Source organism: Chinchilla lanigera, unplaced genomic scaffold, assembly GCF_000276665.1.
Source record: "Chinchilla lanigera isolate Chin_1 unplaced genomic scaffold, ChiLan1.0 scaffold00073, whole genome shotgun sequence".
NCBI classification, from domain to species: Eukaryota; Metazoa; Chordata; class Mammalia; order Rodentia; family Chinchillidae; genus Chinchilla; species Chinchilla lanigera.
The window spans coordinates 8181551-8202397 of record NW_004955474.1 but is presented as its reverse complement, the minus strand read 5'-3'; the positions used below and the strand labels follow the sequence as shown (position 1 = coordinate 8202397).

At 38.0% G+C, this 20847-nt stretch overlaps 1 protein-coding gene across 1 annotated transcript in view; it reads right to left on the bottom strand.

Moving 5' to 3' along the window:
- Positions 1 to 228: 228 nt before the first annotated feature.
- Dnaja2 (DnaJ (Hsp40) homolog, subfamily A, member 2) overlaps positions 229 to 20847 on the bottom strand; it is a 21175-nt gene continuing 556 nt past the window's right edge. Inside the window, exons 2-9 of the mRNA XM_005401411.2 lie at positions 19798 to 19861; positions 19272 to 19495; positions 16340 to 16420; positions 15757 to 15890; positions 13019 to 13215; positions 2934 to 3078; positions 2656 to 2783; positions 229 to 1979 (exon numbers count right to left, since the gene is read on the bottom strand). Coding sequence (XP_005401468.1) covers positions 1788 to 1979; positions 2656 to 2783; positions 2934 to 3078; positions 13019 to 13215; positions 15757 to 15890; positions 16340 to 16420; positions 19272 to 19495; positions 19798 to 19861 — 1165 coding nt within the window. The 3' untranslated portion in view covers positions 229 to 1787. The remainder of the gene's footprint in view (positions 1980 to 2655; positions 2784 to 2933; positions 3079 to 13018; positions 13216 to 15756; positions 15891 to 16339; positions 16421 to 19271; positions 19496 to 19797; positions 19862 to 20847) is intronic.

Sequence of the window (20847 nt, the reverse complement as noted above, 5' to 3'; positions counted from 1 at the left end):
ATATATGGGAGACTATTGAAATACAGTAAATTTTGTGTGGTATGTAAAGTGTACCTCAATAAATCTGTTCCAAAAAATAAAAGATCTGTGGTGATGCTCTTTAGACAGGTGCACTACATAGCAGAGCAAGTACAGTTACCGATCCAGCAGTGTTCTGCCCTTCTTCCAAAGTGTTCTTTGCTGTAGCAAAAATTCTAGGTACAAACTGAAAGAAAGACTGCACTGAACAACTGTTTTATAAACCTTTATTGGAAAGGCTACAAATTTTATATTGCCACTACATTTCTTATGCTTAAAGTGTTGTGGGGAAATAACCTTGAATACAAAACTACTATGCTGTTAAATCTTGCCCAGGCTTGTTGCAAAGTATTTTTTGTACAATGGAGGTAGAGTAAAGAGGGCAATAATTTAAACCTCACAGGCCTTGATTAGTGTCAGGGCACTTTTCCTCATCAAGATTCTAAAAGACTCAGAAAAATACTACATACTATATTTAGGATAACGATGGCATAACACATTTTAAAATTTTAGTTTTTGTTTTCTTCATCTGTTGCTTTACAAATGTAAAAGGTGCATCTGATGTTTCTTATCCCTCAAATAGGCATGTTCAAAAAATATCTATTCTGGGAGTAAAAAGGTAATAATCAGATGAAGAGGAGTAACATCTTTTCATAGTTTTACCTAATTTTTCTCATACCAGCCTGAGTCTTACTTTTCTATAAAACATTATAGAAAATCAAACAGTCAATGCTTTCCCCAATTTCAAATATTCAACTTAATAGAGACAGAGCATCTTTTAACTTAACCGTTAATGAAAAGAGAGCAATTTAATGGGTTCTATGCATACATGGTTCTACTATGGATTCACTATTACCTTATTTTGAAAGGGAGGTGGATAGAGGCCTGGGCTAGCCCCAGTGTTCGGGACCATAACTTAGGAGTTACATAACTTAGATGTTCTCGACTCTACAAAGCATCCATTGAAGTCAATAAAACCTGTTTCTACCAATCTTTGTCTTTTAAACTACAAATGGGCGGGTGCCTGCAGTATACGCTTTAGGCCAATGGGTTTTTATGGGCTGTTTAAAAACCTGAACTAAGGATAACATTCTTCAGTTTGAGAATACATTTTACAGTTCAAAATATGTTCCTTCTAAAAATGTGACACAAAGAATAATTTACACCAACTGCTTTTTATTATCGAGTTTCAGACACCTTTCACAAGATGGTTAAAAAAAAAAAAAAACAAACCAAAAAACTTTACAACCATTGCTAATGTAATTCTTCCATTGTTCCCAGTCAGCTCCAAACCCATTGTGTGCAAAGCCCATTTTTCCATGCATCTAAATGATAGATACAGGCTATGAGATTCTTTATTCTATTTGTAGCAGTTTATGTAGGTGCAGCCAAACACAAAGCTTCAGGGCAAATTGTACAAACTTTACAATGTGGGGTTTGAATTTAAAATAAGAAACATAAAATCTACACAAAACTGATAAAAATCAAGCACAGACACCAGGACTGAAACTTATAACCCGGGTGTGAAAGGGAGTCTTGTTTCCTTTCAGGTGCTTTATTCTGCTACAGAACAGTCAAAATGAAGATGTAAAGCTTTGTGGTTAGTTTAAATTATACACTCTGTAAGATACTATACCAATTTAAAAGTTACACAGAGACCAACAGATGTCCATCAGTTCATCTGGATCGATCACACTCCAGCTGGATCGCTGAGAACAAAACGGGCAAATGTGGAAGGAAAATCCACCTGTGCAATTTGTCTGCAGAGTTTACTGATGGGCACACTGCACCCCGGGCCCGTGATGGCTGCTGCTTTCTTCATCAGAGCTATCGTTATAGGCTTCCCGCCGCTGACCACTTCCAGAGCCTCGAGTGCTATCGAATTCCTGAAGCTCTACCTCCTCAGTTTCTCCAATTATATTAGGAACCTCTGGTCTAGACGGAAGAAGATCTTCTAGTTCCTTCATTAAAACAAACAAACGTGAGGTTAGTTCCAGTACTGTCTCCAACCTCCCTTGTTATATAATCTGGGTGCATGCTTCTCTCAGGTTCCAACTGGAAAGTAACTGGTCTTTACACTTAAAGCCAGAGATCACAAACTGATGGTCCATAGGCCAAACCTGCAGACACCCATTCTGAAACCCATTTATAGCTTAAATTAAAAACAAACAAAAAATGGAGTTAGCCTCCACACTTCAATGCTAGAAAATGTCACAGCAGACATTTATCTTCCTACATCCAACACCAGGTATGCAAAGGGTGGTGGTGGTGGTGGTAGTGTTCCCTTTGCCCTACTTAGCAGAGGGATCTACTTCTCTAGGGGAATTCTACACCATCCATCACTACCTCAGCCAGTCTGCTTTACTCCTGACAGCTTGCTTACTTGCCTCCATAGACATTTAAATCAACAACCCTCAATTTCAAAACCCTTTAATCATGTAAATGTTAAAACAGATACATTTAAAATCATGTGCTCTCAACTCAGCAACAAAACCAAAAAAAGATGATAAAGTCACATGTCTACTGGGGGCGGAGGCAGGGGCCACTGAGATCAAAGTCAGCCTCCACTACAGATGGATTCGCCATCCCAAACCCCTTTCCCCACATTTGATATGCTTAAATTTAAATACCACTTACAGAAAGCTTATCTGGGTTGATCCAGTTGTTTTCAGGAAACTGTACATCAAACTTTATGTACAGATCACCTTTTTCAAAGGGATTACGGTACTGTGGCATTCCTTCACCTCGGACTACACGAACACACCCTATTATTTTAAGAGGAAATGATGTCAGAAGTTTACCAAGGAAGGTGTTCAATACTTTTTTTTTTTTTTTTTTAATATTACCCACTATAAAAAAATAGCAAAATCCTAACACTGCAAAGGAAACCTGGATCAGATAAACTAAAAACTTACCTGGTTCAATTACTTTGCCAGGGGGGTACTTCACCACAATCTGACGCCCATCAAGGTGCTTAAAAGTGAACTGAAATCCACACAGAGCTTCAACAAGTCCTATCTTATATGTCATGTGCAAATCATTCCCATCTCTCTGGAACACCTATACAAAAAGCACACATGAAAAAGACAATATATATATTTAACTTTTAATTATGGGTCCATAACCTTTTGACTATATTCTTTCAATCTGAAAACCTTAATTCTACCACTCACTGCAAAAGTCTAAGTACCACTGCCCCTAACTTACTAAATTTATGTTAAGAGAGCTATCTACAACCAAGTACTAGTATGACAAAACTTTCTATCAGGAAGGCACTGGAAATAGGAAAACACAAGGCATAAAACAACGTAGCTGAGGCATCAAAAGCTAGCACTAGGTTTTGAAATCCAGGTGTGCTTCTGTAGAACAGACTCAGCCTGGACTGCTCCCTAGACATGACCTGAAAGGCACAGGGGAGGGCCCAAATACAACACTGAAAAGCTCAAATGGAATCAGATATGGCAGTGTACACCTGTAATCCCAGATACAGAGGAGGCTGAAGCAGGACTACCACCAAGGGCTACATAGTGAGGCCATCACAAAATTGAAAAAAACAAGGGAATGTAAAGAGTAAAATAAAAGCTAGATTACAGTAAGTAGGGAGACAAATCATTCTGAAAGAGATCAAGGGATGGGGCAGGGCACGAAGGGAATGAAAAAAAGAATTAAGATATAATATGTACAAACCAACTCCTCACAAAAAAATGTAAACATTATGTACTGCAAACATACACTAATAAATTTTTAAACTTCAAAAATAAATAAAAGGGCTAAGGATGCACTTGGTTTAAGGCCATGGGTTCAATCCTCAGCACAAAACAAAAACAAAAACAAAAAAAACCCAACCACTCAAGTTTAGAAGCTCAGTTCTGTAATTTATGTATATGAGTTTTATCTTTCCTAAAATTCAAAACTTGCTTAGATGAATGTAAATTAATAGTGCTAAAACTAAAACAAACTTATTTATTCTTATATTGTATGTCTATGGCAAGAATCTGTATGAAAAATAAATGCACGCTCACAAATACTTTTAATTTTTACTTAGAAGAATTTGCAAGTATTTATAAAGATGAAATAGGAGAGGACCACCAAGATGGCAGACCAGAAAATTATATGCAATATGTAAGTCCTTAATATGTCAGTTTTACCCTCAGGGGTTAAAATTTAAAAGGGGTTAGGGGAAAAGTAAGAGAGGTGAAGAAGAAGAAGAAGAGATTAGAAGTAAGGCTGGAGGACAAAGGGGGATTGTATTAACTTTAGGAAGCTGGTGAAGACTGGAGGAAAAGAGGAGGAACAGATAAAATAACAGAACCACCACCACAAAGAAGTTAGAAACCATATTCACACTCATACAAAGACAAGACCAAACAATGAAGGAAAAAAAAAACAAAAACATAGCAACAAAAAACAATTAAGAAAAAAAAAGAAGTCCACTTCCAGGTTTGTCTCTGCAGTCCCTGGTGGACAGCATGTGGAGACAAAGTCCTGATCCATGTCAATCCATTCCAGCAAGGCAGCAGTACTTTTTGGTGGGGTAGTGGATACTCTCAGCGAGCCTGCACCTGAGAGGATCTCAGATACAGAAGGCAGGCTTTGCAGCTAGCAATCATGAAAAGAAAGCTTCCTTAAACATAGCAAGAGACCATGAGAAATCAATCCAGCAGCTGGTAGATGAGGGAAAAAAAGAGTAACTTATGATTGACTGGAGTCAATGAAAATGCTAAAGATAGCACAAATGATATATATTTTAAAAACCCTGTTAACAGATGTCATGGCAGAAAACTTCCCTAGTAGGGAAAAAGAATTTGACATAGTGATAACTGAGGCATATAGAACTCCAATTAACCACAATGAAAAAAAAATAACTATGGCCAGGCAAGTCATAATGAAGATTCCAGAAATTCAACACAAGAATAGAATCTTAAAAGGTGTTAGGGAAAAGAAATAAATCTCCTAAAAAGGAAGCCCATTAGAATCACAGCTGACTTCTCAACATAAACCCTTAAGTCAAGAAGAACTTGGAGTGCAGTATTCCAAGCTCTAAAAGAAAACAACCTTTAACCCAGATTGATGTACCCTGAAAAACTATCTTTCAAAACTGACTGAGAGAAAAGATACTTCCATGACAAAGAACATGCAAGGAAATTTATGACCACTAAATCAGCACTCAAAATGTTTTGAACCCCAACAGAAGGAATCCAGCAGGCAAGGCAAACAAACAGGGAAAAAAAAAGAAGGGAGGGGAGCCAACAACAGGAAAATAACATGACAAGGATAAGTTAATATATATTAGTTATAACTATCAATGTTAATGGTCTCAATTCACCAATCAAGACACAGACTGGCAGAATGGATCAAGAAGCACGATCCAATAATATGCTGCATAAAGAAATACATTCAATTCCAAAATAAATTCACAGACTGAAAGTCAAAGGATGGAAAACAATACTCTATGGTACAGGAACCCAGAAAAAAGCAGGGGTCAGCTATTTGCAGACAGAGTGAATTTCAATCCAAGACTGAGTAAGAGAGATAAAGGTCACCTACATGCTTGTAAAGGGACAATCCAAGAGAAAGAGATATCATAAATATATATACAACAAATATGAGTGCACCCAACTATGTAAAACATATCAATGGACATGAAAAATCAAATAAGCACTAACACAACTGTATTGTGGATCTTAATATCTCACTGTTAAAAAGACAGATCAAGTGGAAAAAAAAAAAATCAACAACATTAGAACTGAACCAAACATTGGAACAGATGGACTTAGTAGACAGACATCTACAAAGTGTTCTACCCCACATCAGAATACACATCCTTCTTAGCTGCATATGAGACATTCTGCGAAAGAGACCACATATTACCTAGAACATTATTAAGTAAATGCAAAGGAATTGAAATTATCTTGTGTATATTATCAGACCATAATGCAATGAATTTGGAAATTAATCGCAAAAGAACCACAGGAAGTTCATGAACACATGGAAATTAAATAGCACCCTCCTGAACAACCAATGGGTCACAGATGAAATTAAAGAAGAAATCAGACCGTTTCAACAACTAAATGATAATAACAATACAACAAACCAGAACTTATGGGACACAAGGAAAGCAGTCCTAAGAGGGAATACCCATATCAGCAAATACTCATATCAGAAAAACAGAGCAAGCAAAAACAAACAACTTAATGGTAAACTTCAAATTTGTGGAAAAAGAACAGGCTAAGCCAAAAGCTCCAACAAGGGAGGAAATTTTAAGTATCAGAGCAGAAATCAATGACACTGGAGAGTAAAAAAACAATATAAAGAATCAGTGAATTGAAGAGTTGGTTCTTTGAAAGATTAAATAAAACAGACACTTAGCCAACCTTATCAAAAAAAGAAATGACTCAATTCCATGCAATTCGAAATGAAAAGGGTAGCACATGAAGTCCCGAGTTCGATTTCCAGTACCAAAAAAAAAAGTGTGAAATCACAATGGTCCCTGCTCAAATCCAGAAGATCATCTATACCTGCTTTGAGAACTACACGATTGAAAATGCAGAAAAAAGGGATGGATTCCTAGATACATATGAATTACTAAAGCTGAATCAAGAGATACAAAAATCCTAAATAAACCAGTACCAATCAGTGAAATTGAGGATGTAATTAAAAACCTACCAACGAAGAAAAGCCCAGGTTCTGATGGATTCACTACTGAATTCTACAAAAAATTAGAGAAGAGCTAACACTACTACTTTTCAAACTCTTTAATGATATTGAAAGGGAAGCAATACTCCCAGATTCTTTCCTGGAAGCAAGCATTACCCTGATACCAAAACCAGAGAAGGACCCAACTAAGAAAGAAAACTACAGGCCAGTCTCCCTAATGAACACCAACACAAAAATCCTCAGTAAGATATTGGCAAACAGAATGCAGCTAATCATTGAGAAGATTATACACCATGAGGGATGCATTCCAGGGATGCAGGGATGGTTCAATATATGTAAATCAGTAAATACCATATTAACAGAGCCAAGAACAAAAGACCTATGATCATCTCAATACATGCAGAAAAAACTTGGGACAAAGTCCAGCACCCATTCATGATAAAAAAAAAAAAAACAACCCTACAGACAGATGGTTTTTATCTCAATATGATAAAATCCATCTACAACAAACCAACAGTCAACATCATACTAAATGGACAAAAACTGAAGGCTTTCACTCTAAAATCAGGAACAAGAATGTCCACTGTCTCCATTCTTATTCAACATAGTCCTGGAAACTTTAAGAGCAATTAGACAAATGAAAGAAATAAATGACCATAGGAAAGAAAGAAGTTAAATTATCATTATTTGCAGATGACACGATGCTCTACATAGAAAACTCCTAAAACACTAAAAACTGAGAATAAGCAAATTCAGTAGCATAGCTGGATACAAAATCAATACTCAAAAATCAACACCCTTCCTGTACACAAATAAACTTAGTAAGAGAGAAATTATACACCTTTCACAACTGCATCCAAAAAATTGAAATACCTAGGAATCAATCTAACAAAGGATGTAAAAGGCCTCTACCTTGAAAACAACAGTACTCTGAAAAAGGATTGAAGAGATCAGAAAATGGAAAGATGCATCTTGCTCTTGGGTAGGAAGAACCAATCTAGTGAAAATGGTCATTCTTCCAAAACTGTTATACAGATTTAATGCAATTTTGATAAAAATTCCAATAGCATATCTCACAGAATTACAGAAAACAATCCTAAAATTTATTTGGAACCATAAAGAGACCGAGAATAGCAAAGGCAATTCTAGGCAACAAAGGCAAGGCAGGAGATATCATAATCTCTGACTTGAAATTACAGTATAAAGCTACTGTGATAAAAACAGCATGCTACTGGCCAAAAAAAAAACAAACAACAACAACAACAACAAAACAACTCCAGACATACTCAGCCACCTTATCTTTGACAAAGGTGCCAAGCACATTCATTGGAAGAAAGCCTCTTTAAAACTAAATTCTAAATGGATCAAAGATCTAACTATTAAAACAAACATTCAATCTACTGGAAGACAAAATAGGTAAAACTCTTGGAGACACTGGTGTAGACAAAGACTATGAATAAAACCTTGATTGCACAGGAACTATCACAAATAACTGGGATCTCATTAAAAAGCTTCTGCACAGCAAGAGAAACCACCAACGGAGTGAACAGACAACCCACAATGTGGGAAAAAATGTTTGCCAGCTGTTCCTCAGACAAAGGATTACTATTAAGAACATATTAGAACTCAAAAACATCAGATCTCTCAAATTTAAAGATCCAATCCAAAAATGGGCATCTGAGATGAATACACACTCCTCAGATGAAGAAATACAAACAGCAAATAAAAATTAAAGCAATACTGAGATTTCATCTCACCCCAGAAAGCATGGTTATCACCCAGAAATCAACCAATAACAAATGCTGGAGGTGCTGTGGGGAAAAAGCAACCCTTCTCCACTACTGGTGGGAGTGAAGACTGGTGCAACCACTGTGAAAATCAGTGTGAACATTCCTCGAAAAAGTAGCTTTAGAGCTCCCACTCCACTCAGCTATTCCCCTTCTCAGCATCTTCCCAGAAGAATTCAAAACATTGTACCACAATATATGTGCACCAATGTTCACAGCAGCACAATTTGTCATAGCTAGATCGTGGAAACAACCCAAATGCCCATCAACCAAGGAATGGATAAGAAAAGATGTGGTCTTTTTATATAATGGAGTATTACGCAGCCACAAAGAAGGATAAACGGGAGACTTCTATAGGTAAATAAATGCAACCTGAGACCATACTCATAAGTGAAATAAACTGGATGCACATGTGCAAACATCATATTGTCTCCCTAGTGTGAGAAGCTAAAAAATAAATAAGATCCAAAACGTACAACAGATACTGTACATTGTGCAGAAAACTGTTTAAAAGGAAAGGAAAACTGTGACGGAGGCAAGGAGAAAAGGGAAAAGAAAAAAAAATGTTAAGACAGTTATACTGCTAATTTGTCTAATTCACTGAAAAGAAAGGTTTGTGCTAATATTGTTTGGACAATTAAATGCCTGTATCCTGTACTCTTGAGTAATTAAAGAGAACAATACAAAATGCATTAACCACTGTTACTCTATTGTTCTGAAATTTTGATTTACTTTTTCTCTTTAAAAAAAGACAAGAAGGTGAAACAACATTAACTCCAGTGAAGGGCCACCCACACTTTTTAAATACAATTTTCTCTTCTAAAGAACAACCTTAGCCAGCCGTGGGAACACACCTGCAATCCTAGCACTCAGGGGGCCAAGGCAGGATACCATAGATACTAAGTGAGTTCAAGGCCAGCCTGAACTACGTAGCACACCACAAGACTTTGCCTCAAAAAACAAAAACAGAAAATTATCACCAGTTCATTGGAAGAAATCTGAAAGGCGAACTTTTCCTAAGTTTACCATGATAAAATGGCTTTTTTTTTCTTTTGGCAGTACTGGGGGGGCCTGAACCCATAGCCTTGTACATGCTAGGCAAATGCTCTACCACTAAGCTACATTCCAGCCCTTTTTAAAATATTATTTTGAGATATGGTTTTGCTAAGTTGCCCAGTCTGGTGCTGAGTAGCTAGGATTACAAGTGCACACCCCTGGCTCATCAATAAACTATTTTCTTAAATAATGATTCTCTTGAAAGTGTTTCTTGACCAGCAGCCTTAATGTCACCAAGAGTTGGACTCTACTCCACGTGCACTACCATGAACTATGGAGATGAGGTACAGCAATCAGTAGTTTTAACAAGCCCTCCAGGAGATTCTAATGTAGTGTTGAATTTGAGAACCAATGAATGTATGTTTCTATGCACATTTCCTCAAGTGTAAAGACAAGTTTCAATGTAAGGTTTCTTTAATGTCGAATTTGTCAATGCATTTATTAATTTTTACTATTACATGGTTGCAGTACATAATGATTACATTCACCATGGGGAATTACTACATGCACATAACACATCTTAATCCTTTTTTCATTCCCCTCCCCTCTCCTATGCTATGTGAAACAGGTATGGGCCACCAGGCATGTGATCCCAGCACTCTGGGGGACTGAGACAGGACAGCAAGTTGGAGGCTTGCTTGGGCAATTTAGTGAGACCCTGTCTCAAATTTTTAAAAAAGGCTGAGGATATGGCTCAGTGGTTTAGTGCACCGGGTTCAGGACCCAGTACAGTTCAAAGAAAAAAGAAAAAACCCAAACCAAAAAGAGCTATACATAGTGCAAAATGACAGGATTTTAGAAATACCACAGAGTCCCATTTATTGTACAATTAATGTTAACAGCTATAAAAGACTAGAATAGGTTTTTGATTGTAGTATATCTCTAATAGCTGATTTGTATTATGCTACAATTACTTTTGTAAACACAACTAAGAAATTTTATTGCTATAAAAAAAGGAGTAAGGAGCAAAAAGGGTGCCCGTGTTCTATCTTGTATCTGAATTAAATTTAAAGTGATTCCAATAAAAAAAAATTTTAAAAGGCTGCTACATTTTTGGTGCAGGGCTGGAATGGGCTAGACAATTTAGTGCAAAACTTAGAAATGAAGGGGTCAGGGATATAGCTCAGTGGCACAGCGCATGCCTGGCAAGTACCAAGGCCCTAAGTTCAATTCCTGGTACCAAAAAAAGAAAAGCAAAACTGCCATGGGAATCTTTTCTTCCTGTTACCAGAGAATTTTTGAAGAGATTAATAAGCAACTTCCAAGCACCGGATAAAACACTTAAAAAGTCTTAGTAATTTCTGAAACATAAAAATACAGATTATAGAAGGACTAACATTCCCAGACACTGTGGCTGTGCTACACGTACGAACTATAATAGCAGCCAGACCACTGAAACACAAACACACACAAAATTAGCACAGCATGATGAATGCATACGATCTAGCCGTCCCAAGACAATGTTCTCTGGCTAGATTTATACTGAATGCTGCAGCTGTGGCTAATCTTGTTATGGTCTCAATCCCAGGGAGGAAGTGGGGTGAAGTGGCAGGCACCACCCAAAACGAACTAACTATACACTTCTACTCTTTCTTTTGAGCTAGTCTCGCTATGTAGTTCAGGCTGGCCTCAAATTCATGGTGATCCTTGTGTGCGCCACTAACACTGGGTTACATGATTCTTCTTCAACAAATGTTTTAGTTCAAAGTATTCTAGCTTTCTTCAGAAGATTCAGTTTCAGTAGTATAAATTAACTAAGAAGTCTAAATCTCATCTTTGGCCAGAGTATTTTAGAAATAATAAAACAAAGAAGGAACTAGATGAATTTCCACCCTTACTTCAACTAGAACCTTCTATTTTGTACCTCAGACTATCAGTCACATCTTTCTGTTGGAAATTCCATGCAATTCCATTGCTGCTGACAATTTTGAAGGTGACTTATTTTGAACAACTCCTCATACCTCAAAAAAAGCAGCTTATTCAATCTGGTGTGGTTCTACAATGTCATTACTAAAGGAGGACTGTCTGTTTTTAGTAAGCCCAAGGAGCCCAAACAAGAGTCAGAACTTCAGTCTTTTGCCTATAAAGCCAGCAATCTACTTTTAAAATTCTAGTTTAATTACGCAGCACACTAAAACTTAAGGGTAAACGGTTTCACCATTTAGCCTGACAAGTCCCAAATCAAAAAGCATCTCCTCTTCTCCAACTAATTCCTCACTTCCTCACTACCCTCATGCTGAGGCACTGCCTCACATCAAGCTGCCCCAGTGAGTCCATCACCGGAAATGCCCTAGTGATGTTCGTACCATTATTCAAGTAGTTTAATCTATACCTAAGTAATCTATAAACTTCTTCACTGAGTGTCTTTCTAGTGTTCTGTCTCTTATCCGTTTCTAGCCTTCTCGGGGGATCCTTACCATCTGTAGGTTTGGCAATAGCGAGGAGAAAGCCAAACTTGTAGTAACTTAGGACTCTGCTACAACATGAACCCTGACTGGTATACCCCGAAAGGAGTCTATGGGGGACAACCTGGTGAGGGAATACAACTGAATTCCCTCAAGAAAGCCCCATTCTCTACTAGATTCTTCAAGTTATTAAAAATGTTTTAATTGACAAAAATAAGTTTGTAGAAATGACCACCAAGCAGAAAAAAAATGTATAAAGGGGGGGATGTTAACCTGTGATGTAACCTTTCAAGGACTCTTGAGTAAATGAGATCAGACACTAACCAGACTCCTGTCAAACGTTTTCACACTTACAGCTCTGAATGACTACTGAAGGCAAGTTTCATGAATAGTTCCAGACATGTATTCTATATGAATAATGGTTGACAGGATATTACAAAAGACATTTAAAAACAGGTACATACTGGCCTGTAAGTCCCAGCTACCAGACATGCTAAAGCAGGAGGACTGCTTGACCCCAGGAGTTAAGTAAGAATTTTTCTTTTTGAGACAGGGTCTCACTATATAGTTCAGGCTGGCCAACTAATGATGATCCTCCCAAATGTCAGGATTACAAGCAAGCACTACCACAAAGAAAAATTTTAAGAAATAACAAAACATACCCCAGAACCTTTTCTTTCAAAGGAAAGCACATCTGGTTACCCAACATACAGAAAGAACAGTGCTACATGCTCAATTCCAGTCCATCCATTATCCATCAAAGAAGTTTCACAGTGTAAAGTAAGATACCCTAGGCCATCTGGCCAGTGCCCTTATTTTCGTAAGCACGGAAACAGGCAGACAGACACGACTAGCTTGAGATTATAGTGACAGGTGGGACTAAAATGAACTCCCACGGGGCTTCTGACTGTACCTGCCTTGCTGGTCTTACCCAAGTTAGTTCCTGTCACTTACTGAGTGAAGGGAACCTTAGCTCAGCCACGGTCCCCTAACTTCAGCTATGCTCACTGTCACTTTAGGCTAACAAACGGATCTACCCTATTTCTCAAGACCCAATTCTGAGTATCACAAAACACACAAGTAAAAGGACATTACCTCATGTTCTTTCTCCTGCAGCAAAAGAACAATGTCTCCCGGTTCCACTCCTGGGGCCTGGTCTGCCTCCCCAGTGAATGTAATTCTCTGTCCATGTTTCATGCCTTTGTCTACATGAACTTCAAGAATCTTCACTTCTTTTATCACCTTCTTCCCTTCACATTTTTTACAGCGGTCCTTTTCATTAATTACCTCTCCTGGAAAGAGAGGTCATTCAGACTTCCAATAACAGTACCACATACTGCATTCTTAAAAATGTAAGTCTTGATAATGTCTTTGGATTCATTAAATATATTTTCTGAACTTCTTTTAACCTCTAGCGAAATTTAAGTATTGTTCTGAATGACAAAAACCCACATCTTATTAGAGATTGCTATCCACTATTCCAGTGTGGTATGTCTTAACATTTTGTTCCTGATTCTAATGTCAACTCACTATGTAGCTCAGGCTGTCCTCACACTCACGGCAAACCTGCCTCAGCCTCTCGCGTGCTGGGATTACAGATGTATACTACCATGCCCAGCTTGATGCTACTTTAGTTTTTTGGTACCAGTAATCGAACTCAGGACCTTGTGCTTGCCAGGCAGGCACTGCGCTACTGAGCTACTGAGCTATATCCTCAGAGCAACATTACTTTTAAAAATTAAAAAAAAAAAAAGCCCAAAAGTCTAGAAAACATTTGAGTGGAGCGATGTTGAAGCATCCACAACTGCTTACTCAAAAGGTTTTATTTTTTAGTTCTAATTTCAAGTTAAACAATGGACAGACAACAATTCTAATAAAATTGTAAATATTCTTTACGGCCTGTCATTAAATTGCATAAATTGTGGTACTGGAATTTATTTCATAAACAAAACCTTGCTCAGGATCCGTATCAGAGCTTCCTTTTGTCGTCCACTGTGGAGATGGACAGCAAACCCAGGGCCTTCTGCATGCAAAGCACATGCTCTGTCACTAAGCTGTACACCCCACCCCCAGGTCTTCCTTTTATTTATACTGTCAAATAAAATGAAGATCTAGGTTTTTAATGTCTGATTATTGGCACATTTTGTTAGAAGTATATAATGAATAACTTTAGAGAAGATTTCTAGAGCAGTACTTTTGGTTTTTTTTAAGACAACGTCTTGCTATACAGTTCAGCCTGGCCTTAAACTCACTATGTAGCCCAGACTAGCTTCAAACTCTCAGCAATCCTCCTGCCTTAGCCTCCCAAGTGCTGGGATTGCAGGCATGACCCACCATGCCAGCAAAAGTAGTACTTTTGCAAAGTATGTTCTGTGAAACAACTCCTCAAGCTAATGGGAAAAGGTTTCAGGTGACTTTGGTTCCTTGATATTAGAAACTGTCAGCAACTTTATGAAGGTAAAATGCAGGGAGACTCTGCTGGAGGGGAATATAATATCCAACTTAAAATTATCTCATGACTTCCAAGAGCCATTTGGAAAAAGAGTGCTACACAACTATGTTGTCTAACATAGCATCCACTAACCACACGTGATTATTTAAATCTAAATTAATCAAAATGAGGACCGGCATATATTTTAGTGGTAGAGTACTCGCCTAATATGGGCAAGGTCTGGGTTCAACTCTCAGCACCAGAAAACCAATTTAGCATATAAATCAATCAAAACGAAGAAAAACTCAGTCCCCACATTTCTGCTTTCTTATACTCCTAGAGATCAAACCAAGGGCCCTGAGCATGCTCAGCAAGCACTAGACCACTGAGCCACACTCCTTGTTCCTACTGGGTGCTGCAGATGCATTTCCATTATCACAGGAAAAAAAAAAAACCTACTGGGTAACACTGCTCTAGAACAAAGGTATGCCACAGACCAAACCAGGAAATCTGCTTATTTTTATATGATCTTACTAGGACATAGACATGCTGACTTGTTTACACATAGTGGCTATAAAAGCAGTAAAAGGGCAGAGGTGAGCAGCTGTGACAGAAACTATTTGGCCCACAATATTTACTTCTGTGACAACTTCAACATGTGCCAAAGTTTCCTATGATGAATATAATCATTATGTACTGCAAACATGCACTAATAACAATTGAGAGAAAATGAAGAACTTAGGCCAGGTATAGTGGTACACACCTATAATCCCAGCACTTGGGAGGCCAAAGCAGAGGACCGCCACAACCTGGGCTACATAGTGAGTTCAAGGCCAGCCTACACTACAAAGCAAGACCCTACCTCAAAACACCAGAACAAAAACAAAACAAAAAAACAACTCCCCCAACAATCAAACCTCAACCATGACAACAAAAAAAACTCCACTTCAATCCCAGTATCTATACTCAAGTTTATTAAAGCTTAAAATAAAATCTTCCACTCATCAGAGTAACTAAGCAATTTGCCATTTCATCACTTACTAAATACTATAATCTTTTAAAATGTAAGAGTTTGGAAAAAAAAATCATTTTGTTCACCTTTCCAGAATTAAAGAGACTAATCTACCTGGGCTTAGAGGTAAGCTCTGTGGTAGAGTTCAGCAGAAGCAGGAATGAGACCCCGAGCTCAATCTTCAATACCAAATAAAAAGATTAACCTTTCACTGAATATAGTACAAATTTACTACTTAACTGTGTTCACTGAACCTATGTATCATGAAATAATTTTCATACTTTAAGAACTCTCTTATGAATACAAATTCATTATGAAAATTATGAGTCTCTAATATCTACATTCCCAATCCATTCCAACATGAAAGCAAAGAAATACTGGCGCATGTACCTTCTCCATTACAATCAGAGCACACAGACTGCATCTGCTGTACCATTCCTGGAGCCAGCTGTCTGATCATGATGCGTACACCTCGACCTCGACAAGCACTACATTTCTGGACAGCTCCAGATTTTCCACCTTGGCTAAAGCAAGCAAAAATATCAATTAGATTTTTGCCCACAGGATTTTCCAGTAAGTTACAGTAACAAGAACTGTGGGGGTTTTCTGGTGGTACTGGGGACTGAACCCAGGGCCTTCAACATGCCAGGCACTGTGCTTCTTCCCACCTTCATCTTCAACCCCCAGGAACTAATGACTTTCAGAGTTATCAGAAAATGTTCTTTCTGTTGGGTAGTAACTTTTAAATCACAAATTTTAGGGGGCTGGGGATTTAGCTCAGCGGCACAGCGCCTGCCTGGCAAGCACGAGGTTATGAGTTCGATTCCTGGTACTGGGAGAAAAACAAAACAAAAACAAAACAAAACAAACAAACAAAAAACCCCAAATAAATCCCAATTTTTACTTGGTATAGAGTTCCACAGTGGCAGTAAAAGAATATACAAACATACTGCATAAAGCAGAACATACTTACCCACTGCATGCACTACAGAGTACATTCTTGCTAAGTTGTAGTTTGGTTGTTTTGCCATTATACAGATCTTCTAAGGATACTCTGGGAAGAAAACAATCAAGTTCAACCAAATTTTGCAAAATTTCTTAAATATAAAATATAGTTGATAACTGCAAATTCCACTGTAACTTCTTAAATCAATTCCGCTGACTGAGGTTTTACTTTGTGGCTCAAATTCACAGAGATTACAGACTGTAAATATGGTGCTTAAAACCAGCAACTACAGTATCAGGTCAACAATTTATCACGCAATTTCTCCAGAGCTAAGGACGACACAAACTAAAACTGGAACAACATTCATCTGACCTTAAGACAGGGGCCCTTCACTTGAGTAACTCTTCATCAAAGAGGTGCAAGCATTATCCTCATTTACATGATAAAACTGAAGCACAGAGAGGTTAAGAAATTTGCTCAAGATCACAAAGGCATCTGACTCCAAGCCCAAGCTTTACTAACAAGGTTGTTCTTTCTCCCTGGACAATTAGGATGGCTACAAAGCCACTACTACTTAAGAAAGGAACTTGAGATTGTGTATGCCTTTATAGAAGTGTTCTTACCTACACTGTGACAGAAGAGAAAAAACAGGTTTTCAACAAATGTCCTCCAAGTTTTAGTTTTCTGAGGAACCCCCCAAACCATAAGCAACAATGTATGTATGAATAACTTCTACCAAACGTTCAAATTTTGAGTCTGTGACCCAAAAGGCTGGATCAAAAGCGTAATGGTATATGCCTGTAATCCTAGCTACTCAGGAGGTTGAAGTAGGAGGACAGGGAGTTAGTTCAAGGTCAGCTTCTCAAGACTCTGTCCTAAAATAAAGGGCTCAACAGCTGGGGATGTAACTCAGGGGTATAGTACTTGTCTAGCATGCGCTAAGCCCTTAGTTCCATACCCAGCATGGGGGCGGTTACCCAGACTTAGCAAGTTGTATAAACTATTAAATACACACAGCTTTCTTGTACATCAATCATACCTCAGTAAAGTGGTAGAGGGGAAAAAATTAAAGATAATCACACAGCGCCTAAATTGTAAGATCAATTTCCAAACTAAACCTTAAAAAAAAAAAAGAATAAACATGTCTGGATATGTAGTTCAGTGGCAGACTGCTTACCTGGAACAGCTAAGGCTTTGGGTTCCATAATCTCCAGCCCCATAAAAAGAACTTACGTACATCCGAAGTCCTACCAACGTTATTCAACTAGGACCTAGCAGCAATGCATTTACTAATTTAGTTTCACACTTGTTAAACTCGCCTTTAAAAATTTTTTTTCTTTTTTCTTTTTAGTGGAACTGGGGACTAAACCCAGGGCCTCGTGAATGGCAGAAAAGCACTCTACCACTCAGTTTGGGCCTGCCTGCCTGCCTTCCTCTTCTTTTCCTTTCATCCATCTCCAGCCACGAAGACTCCTTTAGCAATACTGATTTAAAGTATTGAAAGCTAAAGGAACAAAGAAATAACCTACTTCACAAGGCACTTACACTATTTTATGGTATTTAAACTTTCTCAAAATTGTATGTTTAACCTAGAAGTTTTACACACTGTAGGCAATATAAAGATGAGAGACCACTGGAGAAAACCTTACCAACACCACTTCAAAGTAACAGTCTGTCTGTATTTTTAGCCTTTGACAAAATCACTTGCTTGCACCTAAGTTTTTATATTCCTGGTAAGAATGTTTAACCAAGAAGTTTAGATAGGTACTTTTTCACCGTACATATTAAGTTCCAATTACTATATAAAACCACTATCCCAGAAGTCATAAAAATCTGTATTTCAACACACACAGCTAAGAAAGGAAAAATATAAGTAATGGTCTAGCAAAACCTGGCAGATCCCTTTACAAGACAATTCAATTGTATTTATCACCTTCAAAACACTGATGAAAGACAAAGTGGTATATAAAGACATTCATAACACTATTACAGAAAACACTGGCAAGAACTCAGATAAAAAGGTGAATGATTAAATACACCATAAAATGGAATACAATAAGGCCACTAAAAAGCCAATGTCTGCAATAATAGAAAACTTTAAAATGTTAAAACTGCAGACAAGTTGATTTACTATATAGTATGAAAAATTTCTGCAAAAAACATGATTATAAGGTACAGTAAATATTCCCAAATTTATTTTTCTTGGCCTATTTATTTTTTATACCAGAGAAACTGCTGTACCAAAGAAAAATAGAAGTAACTCATGCTGCACAAATACTACTCTTGGGAGTGATATCCAAGTAATATTTCTTCGAGTAAATTCTTTTAAAATACATACAAATCCTAAGATGAAACTCTAGATAACAAACTGTACACAAATTCTTCTAAGTTACTCAAATGTGAAATATAAAATATTTTACTTTCTTAAAGAAGTATTTTAAACATACATTTTGAACCTCAGTCTTGGCATTTACTAGTTAAAACATTATTCATGAAATTATTAATGGCACAAAATACCTCATCAATCTTGCAAAATAAAATAGTTATTTTCATATTGTCGAGGGTTTTTTGATTCCCAGTCTAAGATCAAGGTCGACAACATTCATATGTTGGCAGGTTACTGCCAGGCTGGAAGCCAGTAAGCTCCATGGAAACCGTTTTAGGGGAGTTCACATTGAGGATCAAGTAATGAGTGACTTCAACACATAAACACACTAGATAGATATTCCTTAGTTTTTTAAATAATCATAGAACAGGTAGCCTCAGAAGCATATGAAAATATTACCTTGCCACTCAGTAAACACCACCAACCACCCTGGAAAATTTGAAGCAAAATACAAACATCCAATTACAAATTCTTTTAGTTACCTAATAAACACAGCAAGGCAAGAGTTTTTTCTGATGAAGCACAGAACTTCCTATGCTGCTTCTACTACCATTTAAAAAAAAAGATACTCACTTGAGTGGATGCATCATGTCCTCTCCTCTTCTTCTGCCATTTCTACTTCTACTCTGATTACCCATGAAGCCGAATAATCCTCCACCAAAAATGTGAGAGAAAATATCATCCATGCCACCACCTCCGCCGCTACCTTCCCGAAGACCTTGTTCTCCATATCTGTCATATAACTCGCGCTTCTCTGGATTTGATAATACTTCATATGCAAAACTTATTTCTTTAAACTATAAAGTAAAAGAATTGGATTTTCAAATAGAGGGATGAGGGAAGGCTACAGAAACCCAGAACCCACTTAACAAACAGAAGCTTCAAGTTTTATTTGGTTTAAGTCTTGGTTCTACTTACTACGTACTACTACTGCTCAGAACATTAATATTACTGTATCCCCATTACAAAACTAAAATACAAATCTTGAAATCTATGGATATACATGGCTTTTTCCTACACTGCTCTTTCCATGGAGAGTAATTTAAGTTTAAAATTAAAACCTCAGGAATAAAAAAAAAAAAACTTTCAAATAACTTACTTTGTCTCCAGCATTTGGATTCTTATCAGGATGATATTCCTTGGCTAACTTTCTGTACGCCTTCAAAAAAGATTTTTAAAAAGGGTTATACACAAACACCAGTTTATAAATTTGTAATAACCTAATACCTACTTGTCTGAGAAGCAATACACTAAAATTTGATCTTTCTAAGAATACCATCTATTAATCAAGACTGGCATTTGTCATCAATACTAGTTACAGTATCTACAGACAGTCGTTATACTTGGTAATAAGTTATATTAAGTTAAAGTCAGATACAATCAAATGATGTTACAAAGAAAAATAAAATATTGAAACATTATTCCATGTCTTCATCATTTTCAAACGTCTTTGATGGCCAGCGATTACACAAGGAAGACGCTAAAACGCGGGGAAGATGATTCTCACAGCCCGCAAAGCATTACTAGGAATCAGGCTAAGGCAAGAATTCCTGCCCATGGAGGCCTCTGTTTTCTAAGAGTAACATCAAGTAACATCAAGCAGTCACGAAGCGGTGTTGTTTTGGGGTGTTTAATGCGCATACCCTGAGTAACAGGGTGACGTGACCTTGGTCTTAGCGAGGCGCACACATTCTCAATTAGGTCGTGTGAACATGAAGCATTCAAATCTTCAGTCACAGCCTCATGAATTATATAACACAGACTAACATTTCCGGTAAGGTAACAGGAAGTCCACTTGCCTCGACCCTACCGGTCCCACCACCTAAGGAGCTTTCCCGTTTTTCTGTTTACCGACGGGGATACTCTAAACCCGGGGGGCTTGGGGCGAGGGGGTGCTCAAGGAGCCGCCTCCAGGGGCTTGCGATGCGGAGATGAAAGGCTTCCGCAGCACCGCAAGGCGACAGGAAGACCTCTCCACGCTGGCGCGCTCAGGTGCAGCGCCGGGACCCGCGCCGCATCCCCGACGCGGGCGCACGGCCGGGTCACCTGCCCCAGAACAAAGCCTGCGAACAGACCCACGCCGCCGGGGCTCTCCGGCCGGGGAGGAAGAGGGAGGAGCTCTAGGCCGGCGGCCGGCCGCGGCCCCGAG